The 23,347-nt window shown below is 46.1% G+C and overlaps 1 protein-coding gene across 1 annotated transcript in view; it reads right to left on the minus strand.

Annotated features, from left to right (window-relative positions):
- Positions 1-691: 691 nt before the first annotated feature.
- gli3 (GLI family zinc finger 3) overlaps positions 692-23,347 on the minus strand; it is a 138,578-nt gene continuing 115,922 nt past the window's right edge. The window contains exons 9-15 of the mRNA XM_048971884.1: positions 20,474-20,587; positions 18,187-18,327; positions 9,431-9,580; positions 8,461-8,625; positions 7,872-8,135; positions 5,643-6,036; positions 692-4,958 (exon numbers count right to left, since the gene is read on the minus strand). Coding sequence (XP_048827841.1) covers positions 2,629-4,958; positions 5,643-6,036; positions 7,872-8,135; positions 8,461-8,625; positions 9,431-9,580; positions 18,187-18,327; positions 20,474-20,587 — 3,558 coding nt within the window. The 3' untranslated portion in view covers positions 692-2,628. The remainder of the gene's footprint in view (positions 4,959-5,642; positions 6,037-7,871; positions 8,136-8,460; positions 8,626-9,430; positions 9,581-18,186; positions 18,328-20,473; positions 20,588-23,347) is intronic.

The raw sequence follows: 23,347 nt of genomic DNA on the forward strand, positions 1-23,347 counted from the left end.
TTGGTAACTATGGCAGAAAAACACTGGTTAACCGCAGAGCGACTGTGAAAGGCTCCGCAAGCTGAATGCCTGAGGAGGAAAGTGGGACTTTTTAAAATCACAAGCCAATTCTCCACTCAATGGATACAAAACATGCCTTATTCAGTTCTGTTGGGCATCACCTGGTGAGAAATACAATGAAAGCGTTAACATTTCAGAATGGAATTGCATTTTAAGCTTAGAAAGTTGCTATGCCCGTGTCTTAACAGTAGAGGGTGACAACTCATAGCGTTTGTCACATTTATGTTTAGCACCTAAATGATTATTGTATAGCAGTAACAGGCCGTGGGTTTTTCTCGGTGTACTCAGATGGTAGAACAACGAACTGAACTCAGATAAGGCTTTGATGCAGAGTAGGTGCTTTATTACTGTAGTCACTTTGGTGCGGTTTGCAGGAAATATTTGTTTGTTTGTAAATAACCAACGGTGGGCTTTTCCCATTATAACTTATTTGGACCTAAACTTATAATGTGTCAGACGTATTATTATTAGTAGCATTATTATTATTATTAGTAGCATTATTAGTATTATTCTTTCCTTCAATTGGTTTGCCAAATGGTGCTGATATTCCCATAAGAAATGCAAAGACCGCATGTTTTTTTTTAACGTTTTCTTCTTTTCTTTTGAACCACAGACAACATGAATCAAGACTTCAAGTACAACTTCAATTTTTTTTTTTATTAAAATCATACAAATTCTCTTGTCTGTTATAAAAGAGCTAAGTGGTTCTGCTGGTAAATGTTTGTGTAATGCGTTCCTGCTACAGAGTCACTTCTGCCCGAACTAAGACTAAAAGTCACGGGGTCCCAACTATAAAAGTCATTGCCCACCCCACCCCCTCGCCCCCCCCCCCCTTTCCCAATACTTCTTTAGGTCTCTGCCAAACCTAAAGACAGCAGAACTTATTTACACATTTAAAAAACAAAGACAAGAAATGCAATAACTTTAAATCAGAACTTTCGAAAACAAAACCTAAAAAAGCAAGTATTTTTACATATTTAACCACAATAATTTACCAACAGATTGACAATCCATTTGCTTTTTTTTACACAGTTACTGTTGTCTATCATTTTTGAAATTTTGCACCGTTTAACACTTTAGAGGTTTGGCAGTGTTTATCCTCTCAGACACCGTACACAGCAATAAGGCACAATACCTTATAACTATCTCACTCCTTTCTTCAGGGAACACTTTTTCAAATAACACACAGAATTCTAAGTACAATTAAAGCAAAAAAAAATCAGTACCTAATCTTTTTGATTAACATAAAGCTTCAAAAATAATACAATAGTAGTACAAGTATGATTTTTTTTTAACAGAATTTCATGCCAGTACTTGATTTAACCCCCTTACAGCTACATCCAAACAAATTCTGAAGACTCAGTACTTAAGTTGGGTGTTTTGTGTTCACTCACAGTAATGCAAAGGAGGTATTCATAAGAAACACAATTTGGATGATTTCTAACTAACGTCATACAATTTTACAGCACTCCTCTACAAGTCAAGAACTGAAAATATTACAGAAGGTTAACTGTGGAATCAACAAAATCTCAACGTGTAGACACGTCATTGCATTTTCCGTCATTGAAATGCTGTTTAACATACATAATAAATGTATGAATATATATATATATTTTTGCTTTCTGTTTCCTTAAGGGAAATCCCATTTAAACATATTGCAGAATTGCAATATATTAAGAGTGATCTGTACATGACTCTTCAAATTTCTTAACTGTTTTATTTTTTGTAATTAGGTGAACACACATGAATAGTCTTTTAAGCAAGCCTTCAGCGCTTCAAGATGGTTAGAACCAGAATTATAAGACAAGAAAGAAAATATAATGTAAAAGTGTAGTTATATATATGATTTTCCCCAAGAATGTAGAAAAGCATTATATACATGTAGATAGCTATACAGACTGTTAAAGTCTTTAAAGCATGCATTAATGTTTGATGTTGTGACGCGTTTGCAAAACTGGTGAGTGTATAATGGTCCTGTGTTTCTTGGACTTCATTCCCAAACTGAACATTTAGAAGACGGCATCACTCGGAAGACGCGATAAAATCAAACCGACCGTTCCGAAACAGGAAGCGCGGTAAACAATAACGCCAATAAAGAATATATAGTGCAGATCATTCTCTGGGGTCCCAGTTGAATGTAAGCAAACCCGTTTTTTTTTAACCTGTTTACCCGAAGTTTTCTGGACAGATACACATGGAGTTTTCACCCTTGGTCGATTGTGCCCTTGGCGGGTGCACTGCACGTGGATTACATGTTTCTATTTGAGTTTGATTAGCACATGCATTTACACCAACAGTTTACAAGAAAACAAAAGCACAGAATACTGAATGAAACGGATGGGTAGAAGACCTAAGCCCCTCCCCAACGTCATTATGATGAAACTATACAAAAGAAGGGCTTCAAAAATAGCCTTCATTCCAGAAAAGGAATATATAAGTGTAATACATCCCTGTCTCTCAGGGATGAGATGAGTACAAAATAAAATGTGTTTCAGTCTCAGTTCCTAGGTTTATATGTCAAAAGTCCTTTTTTGTTTCTTTTGTCCATTTGCCCACAGGACAGAACAGCTATTGCATGACGGCCAGGAATTTACTCTCCTCCGCGAGTGTGGTCAGGAGGGAGCTCATGTCCCCGATAGCCATGTTGTTGTGGCCAGTGGGCAAGCCGTGGAATGCCATGGAAGCATGCGGCGTCGTGAGCCTAGATGAGTTCCGAGAGAGGTTTTGCAGGACTCCGGAGCCGATGAACCCGGAAACCAGGCTGTCCTGGTCGTACCCATCATCCAGGATGGCTTCAAAGTCCAGCAGCATGTTGTCCAGGATATCGGATCCACTACCCACTGTGCTGGTCACCTGATCCTCCCCTGGGGAGGGCAGAGCTGGGCCACCTGTAGATGCCGGCTCACCAGCCATCGTCTCCAGAAGACAGTGGTCCTCGGGGATGGGGAAGGGTGGCACCTTGAGTTCCGCCGGGTCGAAGCACAGTCGATTATCCTCAAGGCCTTGCTCCAGGAAGCCGGACTGCTGCTGCACCTTGGAACAGGAGTTTGCCTCAAGGTTTTCTGGAGCCTCCAGCTTCAGCCGCGACACCTGGGTGGAGAGCGAGCCGTTTGCTCCACTCCCATTCACCATGCACTGTTGCTGGCAAAGGGCGGCACTGCTGTCACTCAAAGTGCTGCTGTAGTGCTGCAGCTGTGGCAGTTGTCTGGTGGAACCTGCATCCTCATTTAGTGGCTTATGGGCAGAGTGGATCTGGGAGGGGAGATTGATCCCTGTTGCTTGTAAGAGGCCGTCTTGCCGACTTGCAGGATGTTTCTCCTGCAAGGCAGCTTGTGCTTTGATGTACGGTTGCGGACCTTGACAGACCTGCTGTGTGGCTCCCAAAAGGCTGTGGGAAACCTTGGTCTGGATGTAGCCATATGGAAGGCCATTCTTGAGCATCTCTGGGTAGGACATGGAAGATATGTCCACCTTGCTCATGCTTACTCTGCCCGCTTGCCCCTGACCTGCCTTCATAGGTCGTCTAAGAGGTACACCCATCTCAATGCTGTTTGTATCCTGGAAGTCGGTTTGCTGCAGAGGATAAGCATCTTGATGGTCGCCGGAGCCACCTAACGGCTGTTGTTGCTGCTGCTGGACCATCATGTTACCGAACACTCTAAACTGATGGTTGCTGGCAGGCTGCTCTGATGGTGGCCAGCAGGCACACCTCTGCTGCGGTTTCGCTGGGGACCTGTCTGTGCTCCCTGAGCTGACCTCATTCCATTGGATGGGCATCCCATCACTGCCATCTACTGTCTCCCTCTGTCTTGGGCTTGGGTAAGGCGAACCCTGCGATAGGCCAGAAACTTTTTGGTGCCCGGGAAACTGAGGATCCAGGGAGTAGTCACTGAAGCCACCTTCCTGGCCATCGAACACTCCCACTCGCTCTTGAGAGCTGAGATACTGCACCAGGTCATCTGGGAACACGTCCTCATCGCTCAGGTGGAGGCCCCGGACGTCTTCTTCCATGGCTAGGGCCTCCAGCGCCTGGTTCTCACTGATGCTGGGTGGGCACGGAGACGGGCGACCATGCCGCGGATTTCCATCCAAGCCAGTGTAGCTTGGCAGGCTAGCATTCCGAGCCCCCATCCCTGGGAACTGGGGGCTGCCGAGGTTGGGCAGGGGACGTACGTTGTTGAGGCTATTGAAGCGCTGGACCCGGGGCAGGCTCAAGGGCTCCAAGGGCTGAGTCCGCACAGGGTCACTGGCCCTCCGCTCTCCATTTCCTGGGACCTCCTGGGGGAAGTAGCTTCTGCGGCCGTATCCCGCGCACCCCCCGCCGTAGCCGTTGGTGGCACCATCGCTGCGCCGGCACGGTGACACCAGCGGGGGCAGTGTATGGTGGCCTCCTTCCGGAAAGTCACCTATCAAGGCCACGCAGGTTTTCAGGCTCATCCTCTCCATACTGGGCAGAGGGGTGGGGGGCGGTCCACCTGTAGCAGCTGCGTACCTCGCCTTCAGGCGGTAGTGCTGGGCAGGGGTGAGGCTGAGAAGCCCCCCCAGACCCCCCCCAGGGCTAGTGCCGCTCCACAGCCCACCACTTCCTCCGCCTCCACACTGACTGGCCTCGCTGGAGCGCCGTGATGCGTCAGTGGAGATGGGATCGTAGGAATCAGTGGCGCTGAGGTTGTGGCGCCGCCGACGAGGACCCGTCTCGCCCTGCGAGGCCTGGCTGGAGCGGCGGCTAGAGAAGCACGGCGACGCGCCGGAAGAGCGGCGGCTGGAGCTCAGGTAGGCTGAGCTAGTGGCACTGCCCCCGCTGTCACGCCGGTCCTTCAGCAGGCTCAGCATGGTCAGCTCACCGTCGGGTAGCTCTGGGCGCAGGGGCGCCCCCCCACTTCGGCCGAGATATAAGCCTGAAAGACAAGAGGCGAGAGGGTCTCTGATTACTACAGCGCAGCAACCCTGAGGCCTTTAGCAGACCAGCTGAAGAGCATATTTCCAAAACTCAGTCTATTCTTTGTTTTTGAGATGAGGCCACCAATGATGCTGTAGAAATTTGTTCTTTAATTAGCATAATTAAAATTAAGGCTAAGATTAAAGGGGGACCATATTTTTGCTCTGGCTACTCCATGACGTGAATTGTCTGCCTCTTCACACCTGGGAGGTATTCCATAAAGCATTATTTTTTCCATTAGCCAGATAACGTAAGGCAAATGTAAGGATTGTCCAATAGGAATATTGCTTACCTCTCCTAGCATTGGACAGTTTCCATGTTTGATTTAAGTTATCCAGCTAAGTGAGAAATGCAGCTTTGTGGAACATCCCCCAGGTCCTACCTTGGATACTTTCTTATCCAAACTGAAAACCCACCTCTTCTCCCTTGATTTTAAATCTGACTGATGGTGCGATCAACCTATTTATTGTTGATGTTAATAGTATATGTTTTTATGTCTAGCATGTTTCTTGTGTTTTACAGTTTTTCTTCTGTGCGGTACATTTATAAACCCGGCTAATTGAGATGAATTTCGGGAAGATATTCAAGGAAATTGCTCGCCATTCGACTTGCCTTATGGTAAGCGTGCCTGTGGTGAGCTTACCGTTTCCTATGATGGGAGGGAGCACCGGGCCTGTGGGCGGCGGCGAGGGGGAGTGCGGGACGACGCGGGGCAGGGTGCCATTGACCTGCTTGAGCCTCTCCATTTTAACGCGCTCCATCCAGCGCAGCGGACGGCCAGCGGCACGGCAGGACTGCAGCGCCACTGCAGGGGAGCCACCGGCAGACACAGTGGAGTCCACGATGGGGGCCTCGTCATCCTCCTCCAGCTCCTCCTCCTCGTCATCCTCGTCCTCCCCGGCCCCGCCTCCTCCGTCCTCATGGACGGCGGCGCCACCCCGGCTCACAGCAAGCTGGACGGGACCGCGGGAATGGGCGCGGAGGGGGGGCTGGTCACCGCCGCATGTAGACTGACCGCCAGGGCTTGACTGAGACGCCTGTAGTGGAGGGATTGGGAAAGAAATCAATACCAGGATACCAGCCACATCCCCTCAGCATGTCACCCACCCCCTCCCAAAGGACAGCCTCACAGCACAAGAAGGATGATGAGTCAGGCATGAAGGCATGGATATGGCAAAGCAACAGGTGATAATTTTCTTACAGTATTAAGAGTGATTTTTTTTTTCCCAAATAAGACAGAAAATGCGTTATGCATTTTAATGACAATAAATTTTAGTAGTGAGTAATTGTGAAGCTACTTGCTTCATAATTTAATCTCAAAAATAAAGAAGGAACTACCTCCTATCTCTCAATGGACCAGCCAGTTGTAGATGCCAGTGATATTTTACAAAAGGCAATGTGCTTGATGGGTTCAGATAGGGTCAGAAACTTCGAGCTCAAAGGTCCAGATAACCAAAAACAGCGTTCAGAAACAGTTATTAAATCCTCCAAATGTTATGGAATGGAGTTCCGGGAGTTCAGAAAATCCAGATTGATTCAGAAGTAATGTCTGAAACAGTTTGCAATTCGACCTCGTTCAGACGACAAACATCCCAAGGCCCGAGAAACATGGCAGCCACAATGAGATCAATCTGGATTAGGCCAAACTCTACAGCCCTCATCACAGAGAGCAGGCAAAGCCATTTGTGCTGTCATCAAAGGAGACGAGGGCCAAACAATGACTTCTTTTCAGGCCAGATGCCAACTAATTGGGTTTTTTACTAAATTAAGATCAGCACTGATGAATAGAGAGGCCTGTTCTGTCACCCTAAACAGTGCTCTCCTTCACAATGCGCTGAACAAACCTTTGTCCGTCATCCGTTATTCCACGGCATGCCGCCCCAATGGCACCCCACCCATTTCTACTTTGAAATGGGGGGGTGGGGGGGGTAGGCTGTGAGGGGGGTTCAGGACCACTATAAGACAAAATGGACCAGCCATAAGAAAGGTTTTGCTATGATAGTGTATCGTGACACGTAGGGGGCCTCTTCAAGAGTCATTTGTCACTTTGAAGGCTAGACTCGGTACCTTGGGATCAGCTGATTTCCTCCCATGAACCTCTCATGTAATGAGCATGGCTGACCACCCGCCAACCCCCCCCCCCCCCCCCCCCTTTTACCTATGACCATGATTCAGAACGGGCTTTGCTGAGATGCTTTGGAGTACTGGCAGCAAAGATCTTAAGCCAAGAGAGAGATGCGGTGGATGGGAACATGGATGAGTGAGACATATGGGGGAAAAGAGAGACACCCTCCTCACCTGATTACCCACTGTCCTTGGGAAATGAGAGCGAGTAATGCACGAGGCATTGGGTAGAAGAAACATTCAGTTATTAAGAAGGTTCGAGGCTAAGCAGTCACGTGACGTTTGGATTCAGCAATGTTGCCACCTTCATGCAGGTGGCTATCGGGGTTGTGAGGGGTGTGGGTGGTATGGGGGGGCATAAAATCTAAACTAAACAAACAGTCTAAAAAATACAGTTTATTTGTAGATTTCAAATCGCAACACTTAATCAGTAACCAGTATCGTTTGTCTCACTTAAAGATAATGTTTTTGTTTTTGAAGACATGGCATTATTTCTGGCTATTGATAATAAAGTCTCGGTTGGCATTGAATTATTCATATTTTTCTCTGTCATTGTTCACTACTGGATTCTTGATGATGCTCTATAAATTAATGATGCCCACTCCCCAGTTCCATGACCCAGGCTCGGGGTTATGCTGAAACCAGACATCGAACCTCGGCTAAACATACAAGTCGATGTATAATAACAACTGTGTCCAAACCGAAAGGGGTTACGGACTCATTACCACCGGGGCACGAGTGCACATACCATGGGCTTCTCGGTTTTTATGGACTTGACCTGAAGGCACTCATCCTGCTTGAGGGAACGCCCGTATTCCCGCTGCTCTGGGTAGCCCCCTGGGCCTGGCTGCTGGGGTTCCCTGGGCTGGGCTGGGGGCCGGGGATGCGCGTCGCCACGCTGCTTCTTAGTGACGTGAGCCTCAGGCCCATGCACGGTCTTTACGTGCTTGCGTAGCGAGCTGGGGTCCGTGTAGCGCTTGGTGCAGCCCGGGATCTTGCAGACATATGGTTTCTACAGGGGGAAGGGAAGGTTGGGGAGGGGGGGTGGATGAGAGCTGATTTACTTACAGTTAAGCAACACCCAGTAGCACGGTTTTGGACTAACTGAGAAAACACATGCAACTCACAGGGAGAATATTCACAATATTGCACAGTAAGGGAGGCAGGTATTATAAGCATACTCTGGAACTGCAGGCTAGTGTTTGTCTGTATGTATCACTTAGCACGTGCTGAATGTTTGATGTAAAGGGAACAGGCACTTTGACGAGCATCTAAATGGGCCTTCAACATGTATCCTTTGTCTACACTCAACAAAATCGGGCAGGGAGTCTACAGACCTCATTAGAGTGCGTGCGGTTCTGGTGCTTGGCCCGGTCTGAGGCGTTGGAGAAGGCCTTGTTGCAGCCTTCATGCTCACAGACGTACGGCTTCTCGCCCGTGTGCGAGCGCAGATGGGTCTTCAGGTTCTCCAGGCGTGAATAGGCCTTGGTGCAGCCTTCAAACTGCAGGAAAGGGCGGAACACACACGGCGGGTAAGTTGGCTCCACCCCACACAGAGAACAGAACACAGGGTCAGCATCTATCACCACTCAGAACATACACTTGTTGGCCACTAACAGTCCCTACACTACAAATTGCACGTTCCTTACTCAGGAGATGCTGAAGCATATTATACTAACCAGCTAGCTAGCTACAGTACAATCTTCTGACTCTACTCACTAGCTATTTATTTAGTTTTTGAAACATCTGAGGGCGGGGGGAGGGGAACCCTCAGAAGCAACAAACCCACCCCTGATGGAAGATTCGTGCAATTTCTAGAAATCTGCCAAGCTGAAGACGCAAAACTCGTGCAGCTGAGAAACTAAATTAAATGTCAGCTTCTCTGGTTTGGTTTACACTCATGCTGACGAATGACACCACAGGCTATGGAAATCGCTCAGCACGACAGGCGGCAAGGAAAGCTTCAAAATCAATATGTCTTCTCATCGATTTTCACTGTGTTGTATCTACAAGAAAAGACGAGCATGATTTGGGCCCATTTCTACATAGGTATCCATCTTTAGAGGATGGACACACATCCCACTTCAGGCTGGAAGGAGCTTCTGTTTTGCTTTCATGCGCGAGGCCAAAGGGGCACCGGCCCCTGCTGAAAGCTGATTGGCCCTTTCACTTGTCATTCACTAATTCACGACATTTCATTGGCTAATGACAACGTTGTCCCCTCTGTATGAATCATGGCCCCTCTTTGCTTTGCAGGCCTGATCAGCCTGAATCTGATCTAGGATCAGGCGGCGGGCGCACTCTCACCGTGCACTTGTGTGGCTTCTCGCCCGTGTGCCTCCGCATGTGCACCACCAGCATGTACTGGGCCTTGAAGGGCTTCTGCTCCCGCGAACACTCCTCCCAGCGGCACACAAACTCCTTCTTCTCCCCGTGGATGTGGTCGTTGTTGATGTGCTGCAAGAGGGGGGCGGCAGCTCAGGTCAGGACCCGAAACTAGCCTCAGATGGACCCCCAAAAACATTCTGGCAACTCTGACAGGCAATGTGGTCTCTCTGGGTACTGTGTGGGCCTGTTAGATTTCAGCAGAATGGTGGGTCATGTGACCAAAGTCAGCTCAGATTCACAATACAAAAAATGATTAGTAATATATTTGACAGAGTGTTAAAGAGATGACAAACCATCCTAGTTGTATAGGAATAATGATGGTCTAAGATGGGAAAGTTAGGTGACCCAGCCCCTGTAATCCCTATAAAGAGAGGACCCATCCAGAGTAATGTCCTGTTACTCTGAACCCTGACACTATGCCACATTGTTTCTGTTTGTTGTGGTTTTCCAACCAATCCCTTGGGCGTATTTTACATCCCGATGAACCATATACTTTGATAATTGATGTAATTACATAAAGTTACCACAAGAGGGCCTTCAGAGACGCCGAAGGAAAACTATGGAATTAAAAAAAACACACAATGGGTCTGAAGGCCCGCGCACATAATAAGGCAAGAAATCTCAGTCTGAGAAATCTGACGGGCCTCATGACCCTGAGCAGGATCAGTGGTTAGAAGATGGATGGAGGAATGGATGGATGGAGGTCTGACGGACCTTTCCACACTTGAAAGGTTGATGATACATGGGAGGGACTTTATCTTTTCTCAAACCAGAAAAAAAGACAACACCAGTCAAATGGTTGCATCTGTGTAAAGTCTGTATAATATTCCTCCCGTACGAACTGCTCAAAACTCAGCAGAGATAGATGAGTGCGGCAGACCGAGGAAGACTTTGCCACCATAGAGTCATAAGGTGTGTTTTATATTAAGGGTCAATGCACGAAAAGCTGTCCATTGTATGTTTCTAAATGCATGGTTGTGGAGGCAAAGGACCTGCCAATGCACAGCAAAGTGCTTTTAAAAATGTAAAATGTGTGGCTAGGAATGCAGTAATCCGCTTCTACCACAGTTAAGACGTTTGCCTTACACAGTTGTTCCTAAAGACATTATTTTCACATTTACATTTATTCCCCCAATGACCAAACATTTCTGTTTAGTTTCCGTTAAATTTAAATTGTGTTGTATGTCTGGAATTTTAAGTGATATTAGTTAATTAAAGATTATAATAGAACAATAATTTTACTACTGTGATTTGCCTGGCTGGCAATATTTGTGAGGTTACAGAGAATTTAAAAAGCACCCTTCTGACCAATCATATTTGAGAATTCATCAGTACTGTGGTATAACAGGGTTTAATGCTTCAATATAGCTTTAATATAATTAAATAAATGTGGACTATATGCTAGTTTGCTTTTCCAGATCATTTCCTGTTGGCCGGAATGAAATCTTTCCTCAGGATTCTCCATAATTAACAAATCCTCAAGGCGTTTCCGAGAGCATGGCACTGAGCAAATTTGACAAAGCCACAAACACGAATGCCCTCCGTCGTCTCCTTCTCCCACAGCTGTCACTCTTTCCACCCTCCTTTCATTTGACCAAACAAAGCAGCAACGTTGGAGAGGAACAGAGCAAGAACCGGCAGTTACCCGATCTCAGATATAACCCCGTCGTTTCCAATTGGCTGCCACCCTGCCCTTGACAAGCACTGACAGTTGTGCTGCTGCGGCAACTTCCAGTTGGAGGTGTTAAGGGGCAGCCAGGGGGATAGGGAGCATGTGAGGAGGGTTAGGGTGGGGATAAGGGACAAACAACTGTCCCAATAACATCTCTCACTGGTCTTTTACATTACTCCCTCACTTCTTCTCTAGATAAAACGCTGACTAGCAAAGGGGTTAATGGGTAATGCTGGCAGGTGTGTTTATGGGTGGAGGGTTCGGGGAGGGGGGTGAGGGTTCCCCGGGGGGGGGATGAGAGGGCGAAAAGGATGAACATAGACAGAATCCCCCGCGGGACATAGTCAACATCTGGCCAGAAAGTCTACTGTGCCCGAAAGTGTCGTTCGTAGAGCAATCTGAACACAAAGAAAACAGACACGATATCCTGAATCGACAGGAATGTGTATTATTGTATTTTTGTTTGGGAGGGGCAAGAGAGAAAGAGGACATTCCATTCCCTGTCCCTCTTCGTGCCATCACGCCACAGGGATAGCAGTTCCAGGCCTCCCCGTGGAAAACGAGCACTCCTATTGGTCAGGTCTGACTGCTGGGTGTTCAGGCTAATCAGTGGATCCGACATGCTCTGCCATCAGGGCACATACAATTCACTTATTATGGGATGGGAACGTGTCATGCGGTGTTTGTGGGGATGATCCTTAATCATATCTCAAGTAACCTGGGCTTTATATATCCTGAGTTATTATGTTTGCTATTTGCACTAGAGCATGTACATTTGAAAGCTTCTTTTCATATATTCCATCATGCTCTCCTTTGAGACACACGCACAGTTGAGAGTGAAGCCTGGGGTGCAAGTGCTGAGTCAGCCGCTGTGCTTTGGGGTGGGGGGTGTCAAGGGCCTTGTTAAAGGACCCAAAAGACGTGTGACTATTCAGCCGAGGGATTCAAACCAGCAACCTTCTGATCACCGACACAGTGGCCTATCATACTGAGCCACATACCACAGTATAATATGTGTGTGTATATATATATACATAGTTAGAAACATTTCCTTGAATAAATTCAATTATATATATATATATATATATATATATATATATATATATATATGTGTGTGTGTGTGTGTGTGTGTGTGTGTGTGTGTGTGTGTGTGTGTGTGTGAACAATCTTTTAATGTACTCCTCCACCATCACACTTTAGCTACACAAAGCACCAAAAAATGAGGGCACCTCTCCCTATACGCTAATGCCGGTCAGTAAGGAAAAGTCCTGAAACAGGTGCTGTCCTGACCCACAGAGCGTAAGACCTGAATCTGCACGCTCCCCTCCTCTCCCCCCATGGACACAGGCTCTTTGTTATCACCCCACCTAGATCTTATTATCTCCAAATGCACCCCCCAACAAATCGATGGTGATGACCCCACACTCTCTAAAAGCGCTGGTCTCTCAGAGGGAGTCCTCCCTCTCTCTCTCCCTCTCACTCTGGGATTCCCTGTGGCGCACATGGCCCAGGAGACACCGGTGCTGGTGCTTGTTCTGCCCACATGCTTTACCTTGGGCAGTGATACGGAGCACCAGGTCATGTACGAATGCACACATGAATGGATGCAGCCTGCATACACTGATCGGGCTACTCATGCAAGGGTGCATATAATGCGGTAAAATGATGTGTTCAGGACACACACACACACACACACACACACACACATACACACACACAGGCACATTTCAGGCTGTACATGCACCCATGTTTGATGTATTGCCTTATTTAACTATTTAGCAATTTTTTCGCCTTATCTCCTTCTTATTATTTTCTCACATCCTCTCCTTATCGAACATTTTTTTTCCTTAAAATACCCCCCCCCCCACACACACACACAGACACACACATTCAAATGCACATTGCATGGGGTGGGGTGGGGGGTAGGCCTGTTTACACGGCAACTCCACAAAAGCCGCAGGACCCTAGAACAACGTTTAGCTTTATCAAGCAGCAACTAATAAAGCACATCCCCCTTTGTGATGTCAATCGCTGAAGTGTTCTGTACAAGAAAGAGGAAGAATAGACTGATGGGGGGGAAAGGTTGGGGGCGGGGGACTGGCGGCTGGCAAGGGGGAGGTGGCGTGGGGGGGGGGGTGCAGAGGCTGTGTGGGGGTGGGGGTGTCTGGAACTGGCATGTGTAATTCAGCAAAGCCTTTTCATCTTGGAATAAGATACTCCAGACAGATAACGCCTAATCCTTCCCCCGATCAAAAAAAATCTGCATTTTACCAATTAAAACGCCCGCCAGAAGCAAAGGGAGGGTGGTGGTGGGGGGGGCAATTCTAGACTTTGCCCAAGTTTATCTCCCTACAACATGAGGGAGGGATACAGTCATAGCTTTGTTTTATATTTTTCTGGTAGCGAGGGGTGGGGGTGGGGGGGCACCATTTTATCTCCCTCCAGGAGTGGGGGGGGGGGGTTACTGCACAGCATAGCCTTAGCAGGTCGCACCGGAATGGCGTGGGGGCATTACACGGTAGCAATGGCCGCCCATGGAGGTGCCGAACTCAATGTGGTGCTTATATCTATCACCCACCCCGAGACAGCTACGGTAGAAAGAAAAATACAAAAAATAGAAGTGGCAGGGCCAGAGGGGGAAGCAAAGCAGATATAAAAAAAATTAAATAAACGAACAAACGAACAAAAAAAAAAAAGAAAAACTGACAGGCGCCCCCTTTTTGCCAACTGGGTAGAAAAGATAAGTGAGTTAAATTGTGAAGATATGATTCTTATCTTATCGGCCGAACCAAAAGCATTAAATATGAACGATAAAGGAACACTTCTCAGTGTCGGGGAAAGGCCTGCCTTTGACACTGAAAAAGAACCTTCTAGAAGCACGGCAGGATCCGGGTTCAAACAGGCTGTTCATGGAGACCCCCCATTTTAGCCTTCCTTTTATAAACACTTTGCTTTGTGATTACTTCAAGACCAAAGATATCAGTTAAAATTTATTTTGAATGAGGAGCACTTGTTTTATTTTTTTATATATTTTGTATTTAGTATAACTGAACTCCACATGTATTTATGTTATATATTTCTATTCAATTCTGTTCCATAAATACAGAATTATAGCACGATATTCATTTTCAGACCATAAACGTTAAATCTCTGATCTGCTGTTATGTGCTTGTTTTATTTCTCCTTTCACCACTGGTCTAGTTTGAAATGAGCAGAAGAGGCTGATACATTTGTTTAACCATTTAATATATGGAAATTTGCCCCCACACTGAATATCTTTGAAGAGAACCACTGTGGTCCCAATACGGCATTTATCCTATTACTGGGGACCACAGAGATAAGACCGTTTTCACTCCGCACGGGCAAATTAGAGAGGAGAGCCTCTGTGGGTGAATATTTCTATAAGCATGTCAACCGTATCAGCGTGAGGATATAAAAAGGAAAAATAAAACAATGACAAAAAGAATATATACATATACACTTAGAGGCACACAGTAGGGCCGTGGATCCCCTGGCAGATTCAGGGGGGTCTGCACTTGTGATCCGGAATATGTAGAATTATAAAAATTATATAATAGAGGTGGGGGGGGGGGGGACGGACAATGGCCACCTGGTCTTAAAAATCAGTGCAGATGAGGGACACGGAAGCCTGACCCCCAGCAGGAGCTGACTTTCCCCTTCCCATCGGCCCAACCCCCCTTGCTCATTTTGGGGTTGTCTGGGTGGGTTGGGGGCGGGCAGTGAGGCCCCCCGGCGGAAACAAGGGCAAGAAGTTGTCAAGATTTCCCAACCTTTCAGCGAAGCCCTTCAAAATGCGGACGGCAGCCTATTCCACGGCGGGGATATCAATTATAGATAGGGGGAGAGGCGGCCGGCGGCGGATCGGGGTGTCAGGCGGCAGATAGACAGCCGTGGAGAGCCTGGGATCTTTCCATCAGATGTGTGGGAATGGGGTGGGCGTGGGGGGGGGTGTGCTGATGGGATAGACGCAGTTAAAAGGAAGGGCTGGGGATCGCTTAAATACATTCCCAGAAGTCGCAGTCAGGAAGTCTTCACCAACCGGGCACCCTTTTATGGACCGTCCTGCCATAATATGTATAAGATCTCATCCACACAAACATCTCTGGGTTCAAAAAACTACAGGCCGTTTGGCTCCAATCCTGAATCATTGAGGGAATATCAGTTAAATCTAAAACTTAAGAACAGAAATGTTGGGTCGTCTACACAAGTTTCAAAATGATCAAATGAATGTGAAAGTCTTACACAGAAAAATCAGTGATAAACCCAAGATTGCTGCTTTCTCCATAAGGGCCGAAAACTCACTGGATTTACGGACATCGGATTTACTGGACGGCGATAACATTGGATTCCAGAAGCGTTGCTTGACAGCAAATAATCAGTAAGCAACACTGCCCCGATGCATGCACAATGAGCCGGAAATCAGCAGCTATCAAAAGCCGGCCAGTAGTGGTTAGATGGAAATGAGGACAAGTGATTTTTCCTTTAGTTACAGGCCCCATTTTTCTAATTCAATGAAAATTCCTTAGCGTTGAACATCAAGTTGGGATGTAACTTTTTTGATGCTGAGTTAGCGTTTCACTTTTTAAAAAAAATTCTTTTTAAGCTTTACTTTAGTTTTATTAGCTAGTAAAAAAATGTTGACTGGTAACCCTATGTCGAGCTCTGCTTTATAGATTGAAGGTTTGATCCAAGTTTCTTCCAATCTTATTCTATCTAAGAGTTCAATCCCGCTGTAACAGCCAAATGAAACAGATGCAGACCCCAAATCAGATGAAGCATGGTGTGCATATCAACATTGGCAGAATTTTTACATTAACTAACTAAACTCTGCTGAACACCTCATCAACTGCCCGTAGCATAACAGGACCAAAGATGGCTAACTATGGAGAGCATATAGGTGAGGGATATCATAAACTTCCACGAGGTTCCCTGAGGCGTTAACCCACCAGCTAACTCTGCAGCCAAATGCAGTGTCGTGCTACATGCTTCAACGTAGCGTAAGAATTTTAATGTCATAGCAAAACTTCACACACCATCACAGTAAATAGGTAAGAAATACTGGCACGTTTCCAGAAGTCACCATCAAGTATGATGTATATGTCCTGCAAAATGTATTAATGTGTCCCATTAGGTGAAACGAAAATTCTAAATTGTTCGTGCTGAGAATCACACCGCACGTCATATGCTGAGGGCACGTGAGTGTGAATTCCCAGTTAGCAGAGGTAGCCCTTCTGGCTAAACCGCTTCACCCGTAGCTGGTAGACGAGGACGTAACATGATCCTACGGAGGGGCGGAAGGGCAAAGCACGGGGTCAGCCTGGTCAGGCGTGAGAGCTTGGGTCAGCCACCTGGGGGGGACCTGGCGGGAAGCCGGTCGGGGTGGGTGGGGGGGTTGCTGATACCCAGGAGCCTGGCCGCTTTGCTAGCAGCTTCCAACAAAGGAAATTACAGTCCTCTCAGCGGGTGGGGGGGGGGGGGGGACCGCCGGAGAACTGAGCAGCGACTCCATAGATTAACTGTGCCCCAATGGCCCAAGGAGAAAGCTCTCTGGATCGAGAAGAATCAGAGCCTTCAGATGAACCCCCTCAGCAACAAGCGTTAGTGGCTGAATAAGAGATTATTTCACTCCCTTTTATCACTCGTCAAACCTCTCGGAAAACTCTTTCCTAGTTTTTCAGCTTTGGTCCTGTGTTCACCTTCTGGATAATTCCTATTCTGCCCATGAACCCAAAAAAGCATTAAATAAAGGTGCATAATAAATATTGCAATGGATGCATTCAATATGCATTCCAACAAAGGCATTGTGCTGTGCCATGACGAGAGATACAACAGTGCGGCACTGAAGATTCTAGGTTTAGTCAACTAAAAAATCCATACATTTTCTGTATCTGCTTGTCATGTAACCACTGTTACGTTTAAAACGTAAACTAATAGAAAAAGATCTTTTGAAGACTAGACAGCTGCAGAAGATAACATTTCATGTGCTAAATATCCCTAAATTTGTAGATGCGTCCAATCAGCAACTCAAGTTTATTAGAACAGCTGATAATTGTGTTTGGATATCCAACAATCTATACATACATCGATCTGCTATCCTTACCATTTGACCAGAGCTATGTCACACACAAACATACTTCTTGAGATGAGGTGTGACAGAAACTTGAGTACCAAGATGTTCTAAGAGTTCTGACTTTGTAGCCCAACATGTAACATGACTCAGATGCCACGAAAGCACTATGATCTCATGAAGTTTCTGGGCTAAGCTGAAGACGTCATCTACATGTATCTGCATGTGATGGGCCTTGATTGACTCTGACGGTGTCGTCCCCTGTACAGCATCACCACGATGTATGGGCGGTCCTCACTTAGGGCGTAATGCCATCGTCCTCGCGTCTTATCAGACCAACAAATCAGAACACCGGAGGAAATCCTATACTCTCCATTGGCTATTTTTAAAAAGAACCTGTAAGTATCAGGAATAAATTCCATTTGAGGTTATTCTCTTCTGAGTGTATGTGTTCAGGAACTTGTACACGCACTTCCATGCATGACCAAACATGTTAAAATAAATAAATTTAAAAAAATAATAAATTCTTTATTTGTTTAATTGTTATTTTTGCCGACCCCACCTTCTCCACAGTTTGGGGGTCATAGCAGAGGGTCAGCTAATGTGTGGCACCCCCAGAGTTGGGGGTTGAGGACCTTGTTCAACGGCCCATGGACATGTGACTTTCCTGCTGAAGGTGGGGCTTGAACCGGTGACCTTCTGATCACAGGCACAGAGACTTAGCCCGGGTACACAGGGGCACACAAAGACATGGCTGGACCCCAGAAAAATTCTACCGAATGGCCCCCCCATTTCTCCAGACCAAAGCTACCATTATCTATGCTCATGCACTCAAGGGCTCCCCCTAGTGTTCCCCTTTCTTCCCCCATATGGGTGTAGATGCACTCAGGTGAGCGCAGACCTGTACAAACTCACATGCACCAGCTGCTCCTGGGTATCAAACTCCCTACAGCACCCCTCCCAGTGGCAGTTGGTCTCGTAGACCACCTCGGGCTCCTGCTTCCCCTCCTCCTTATCACCCTCCTCCTTCACCAGGGTCACTCCCTCCGTCTGCTCCTAAAACATCAAGACACAATCAAGTCAACTCAAGTGGGCTGTATTGCCATACCATCCATATACACATATGCAGTCACATGACATAGCCTCACCCCCCACCCTTGGACCATAGTACAACTTACAGACAGCAAGTTATGAGGGAGGGTTTTCACAGTATTTAAAGTGCAAAACATAGGCAAATTTGAAACAGGGGGGCGGGACACTTGTGTTTATATACATAGTGCTATGTTTACGTACGCGAATAAAAATATATAGTAGCTCATACAGATATTAGCTAAAAATGAAGAATGTGTTATGCCGGGACAGTAGGGCGGGGGGGCTACACAGGAGTTCAAAGCAACAGAGGAAAGAGTTCCCAGGAGAAACCTCCCAGACAGGAATCCCCAGGACTTTACAAGCTAGCTATCCAATACATTCAATCCTTAATTTAACTCCCTTATTCTTTATTTACGACTTTTACCCAAACAATCTTTACACGTTTTCCTACAGGGGGACCTGCGCTAAAGCTTCCCTCGTTAAAAATGTGAAGGGGGGATTCCGACAACCGACAAACTGTTTCTGATCATCCCCACCATCAACACACCGGAGGAACATTCCGACACGATACCGATTCGAAAAAAAAAAAAAAAAAAAAAAAAAGATACCCAGAGCTCCATTTGCCAAAAATACGAAATCGTTTTTATCAACATTCCAACGTGTATGACCCTAATCCCTTGACGGGAAGAGAAAGATGCAGTTGTTTAAAGGAAAAAAAAAAACGGGCATGGCCTACTGGAATTAAGATGCCTTTCAGAGACCTCTGAGTCCCAGTAAACTCTGGCCTTGTGTTAAACCTGATCCGTGCCCACGAGAGGCCCGGGGATTTAAGGAATCTCCTTCCCCTTCCATCTGCTGGTTGTTCCATTATCCCAAGCGTATTTCACTGTCAACTTAAAATGTCTGGGGTGCCGGGGAAGGGGGGAGGAGGAGGAGGAGGAGGAGGAGGAGGAGGAGGAGGAGGAGGCTTCCCCTGCATTCACAGCTGTGATTCATAAAAGTCCTCCCTCGGTTGAGCGGAAAAGTGGATGTCAGCGCGGGACAGGGCTGGCTGTTCAGGGACATGTACCAGTTTGCGGCTCCGTGCCGTGGCCATGGGAACATAATCCCAAACTGGGCTCTTTTATTTGAACTCACTAGGGCTGAAGCATGCAGAAACGCGTACGCATGCTGTCACATACACGCAGAGTCACGCAGCTATAATTGCAAGCTGCCAGCTGTGTGCAAGTCCAGCAGACACTCACAAATGAGGACAGTTTTTCTCAATAAGTACAAGCCCTGCATTTCCGTCAGGGAGCGTACCCCCCTCCCCACCCCCCACAGCAGGGGCCTCCCCCTGCCGAAAAGTAAGATGTTCACGGGCTGTCCCATACATTTGTTTCACATTAGCGTGGCATGCCATGTGGCTACAAAGGTCGTGGAACGCATGACTACAAGGTATTTGGGGAGGGGGGGGGCAGACTTGAAAATGGTGGGGAGGAGTGGGGGGGGGGGCAGACCCATCCAGAAGAATGCTGGCGGGCAGCTGCTCCTCCATACGGACGTGGTCACACGGACATGCTAAGCCCTTTAGCAACACATATTGCCTGACTGCTTTTATTTCTGCGTTACTTGGTAAGTTTTAACAAAACCCTACTTTCAGAGACTTTGAAAACAGTGAAACTCTTTAGAAGCTGTATTCTCACTGAACGGCACAATTAAAGGGTAAATCAATAGTCTGGCAGAACATGGGACAAATGAAAACTTGTATGTGTGTGCGTGTGTGTGTGTGTCTACCAATTGTCCCTCACAATGTAATAAAAGCCTGTTATTTTGCCAAAGATCTGTGAATGCAATCAAAAAAGGAAAAAAGCCAGAAGTCTCGTAGTTTTTTAGTTACTTATGGGTAAAGGTTAGGGCTGGGTGGGGGGTTAAGGTCGTCATGTTGGGATTAAGAGTTTTCCCCATAGGAATGAATGGAGAGTCCCCACAAAGATATAATTACATACCTATGTGTGTGCTTTGACCTCAGGAGGAACACTTAAAGTAACTAAGTGTGTGTGTGGGGGGAGGGGGGTAACTTCTGGGGGGGCCCAGGGGGCTTCTGGGGGGCTGGGGCTGGCATCCTCACCTGTACGCTCCCCCCCCCAGGACTGGGCGGCTCCTCGTTCGGCTTGATCCTGGAGCGCTTGTGATGCATGGGGTCTCCGGTGCTGCTCACGGCCGACTCGCTGGTGGGTTTGCTCTGCGAGAGTCACACATGGCGAGTTGCAATCACTGCAGCCGCACTGCATAGTGTGACATGACCTTCTCACGCTGTCAGACGCTGTGTCGTCACTGCTGTTACATTTCACTGTTACATCAGACATCACATCTGTCGCAATCAGACTTAACTTTATTGGCCAGGTACCCCTGCATGTACTAGGAATTTGTCTTGGCAATATAGGTTCATACATTCACAAACAACATAGAACATAAATTAAGTAAAATAATACAAGAAAGAGAAATAACATAGTCAGTAAATCGACATTTACAAAATGAGAAGTTTAAGTCCAACTAGAGTTTAAATTCTTCATAATCACTGTTATATTATAGGAAAAAAAATCCCAATAGCTGGATATATGAACAAGAGCTACCAAAATGCAGACATTCCTCAACACTGAGATCATTAAGGTGAAAATAGTTTTGATTCAATTTAATGATATCAATTACAGGATATAATAATAATAAATAATAATTAAATAATAATAATAATAATAATAATTAAATTATTATTATTTATTATTATTATTATTATTATTATTATAGTTTTGATTCAATTTAATGATATCAATTACAGGATATGAGATTTAAATAATTATATTAAACATCGTTGCACCGCAAAGAACATATCAGTTGAAAGTGGCAGTCAAAATTTATACCACACTTTTGTCTTATGATATTTGAAAACCACTTTATATGGCGTAACTGGCCAATAGGCAGGGATTGACATAACTGGTATGCAAGCACATTCACTTTTAAAATGACATGTGCGGCAATCGATTGTTGAATGCGTACGTATTTTATGTGCATTTGCGCCGATATGACAAGAAATTATCGTGCATTTTAACCTCTATACCACGAATGAAGTACGAATTAGCATATAAAGGTCAAAATGCATAATAATTTCTTGCCATATGAGCGCAAATGCACATAAAATACATGCGCATTCACACTGTTACAACAACCGATGCCGGAACATAAATCGCTTTTAAATGTGAATGCGTACTTATGTACCAGTTACGTCAATCCCTGCCAATAGGATATGAAATAATTAAGGAGCTATGCTTGAGGTTAAGAGTTTTCCGTTTTAAGTCCCCCAAGTGGACCTAAAGAAGGCCTGATGTTTCCCGGTCACGTCCTGCAGTAGCTGAGCTGAATATGGCAGGGCTGTCGACAGAGAGGCAGAATTTAATAATGCAACTCCTTTGCTCACACAAATCCTTGCTTTACTAACACGACTCCTTTACTAACACGACCCCATAGCTAATGCTCCATCTTTATCAACGTTACTCCTTTGCTAATGTAACTCCTTTATTAATACGACTCCTAATATTGCAACTCCTTGGGTAACATTACTCCTTTTCTAATGCGACTTCTTTCCTGATGCAACTGCTGTATTCTGTAGTTCCCCCAATAATGGAACTCCAAACAACAGCTGACTAAAGCAACGTTTTGACTGGTGTTTTGGCCTCAGATTTGAACCCTCTACCGCAGAGATTGAAATGCTAACTCAGACTCAGCTTCAGCAACAATAGCGGCAACTATTAGCATGCTAGTAATTAAATGCAAACTTTACAAGGGGAGTACTGGGAATTTAACACACCTCACGCTTAATCTGCATAAATCTAAAAACCAATCCAAGAACTGTAAAAAGATGAACTACCCTGAACACAGCAGGACTGCTTGCTGTGAGTGCCGTGCGGTTCAACCACCAGATCAATTTAGTGAAGTCTAGGAATCGAACCGAGGGACGTCAGGGGCATATGGAAAAAAATAAAAAACGTTTCATTTTCCGCACGAGTATATTTTCATCCGAGGGCCGCTTCTTTGGGAGCGTGTCGCTCCCCTGGAACTCCCTGGCTTGGAGGGAAAACTCCCCACAGCCGGCCAAGATATCCAAGAAGAGAAAAATCCCCCAGGGAGAGTTTTGGGGCAAAAGAAAATAAATGTCTGGAAGAAGTAAAGTGATTTCTTGGCCTCTCATTGTGCTTCGCCTGCCAAACAGCAGTCAGGGAGCAGAGCATCCTCATCTCTTCCAAACATTTACTTGCAGTGCTATTTCAGTCTGGCAGCCAAAAAATGCACACGTCCACCTCTGACGCAACTCTCAAGCGGACAACATTGTTGGAAGACACATTCTGTCACTACGGTGACCCTTGCAGCCTCTGATCAGCAATACCTGCGACCGTGGTTTATAATTTTACACCTTTCCCAAAGCCGGATATTTACCGAAGCAGTTGATATAAGAAGTTGAGACCTGGATCGGTGACAATTTTGTTGACTAGTACCACATCCCTAACTGGCAAACTAGAAAACCAAGTAAAAGGTCCCCAGAAGTCAATGTACTGTCTGGACAAATACAAAGACCTCACACTGATAATTAAGCAGGGTCTTGCTTAAATCCATGCATGCATCTTCTAACCAATTATCTCATTATCCACACTGAGCCTGGAGCCTGTCCCAGGTGGCAGAAAGGGAGAGAGGAGACACCCGGGACAGGATGCCGGCCCATCACAGGGTACATATTCGCACACAAGAAGGGAAATTTCAGTTTGGAAAGTGCACAAGAACAGGAATATCATTTGAACACACAAATCTGGAACAATGCTAAACGTGCTGTTCGTTAGTGTGGCAGTCGGCATAATCTGGTAACGTTTATTCTTCGTTGATTTCAAGGATGGCCGACAGTAACATGTGGCATGAATCCCCCACAGTCTATCTTTAAGATGAGTGTTCAGGTGTT

The sequence above is a fragment of the Brienomyrus brachyistius genome, chromosome 1 (genome assembly GCF_023856365.1).
Source record: "Brienomyrus brachyistius isolate T26 chromosome 1, BBRACH_0.4, whole genome shotgun sequence".
Lineage (NCBI taxonomy): Eukaryota > Metazoa > Chordata > Actinopteri > Osteoglossiformes > Mormyridae > Brienomyrus > Brienomyrus brachyistius.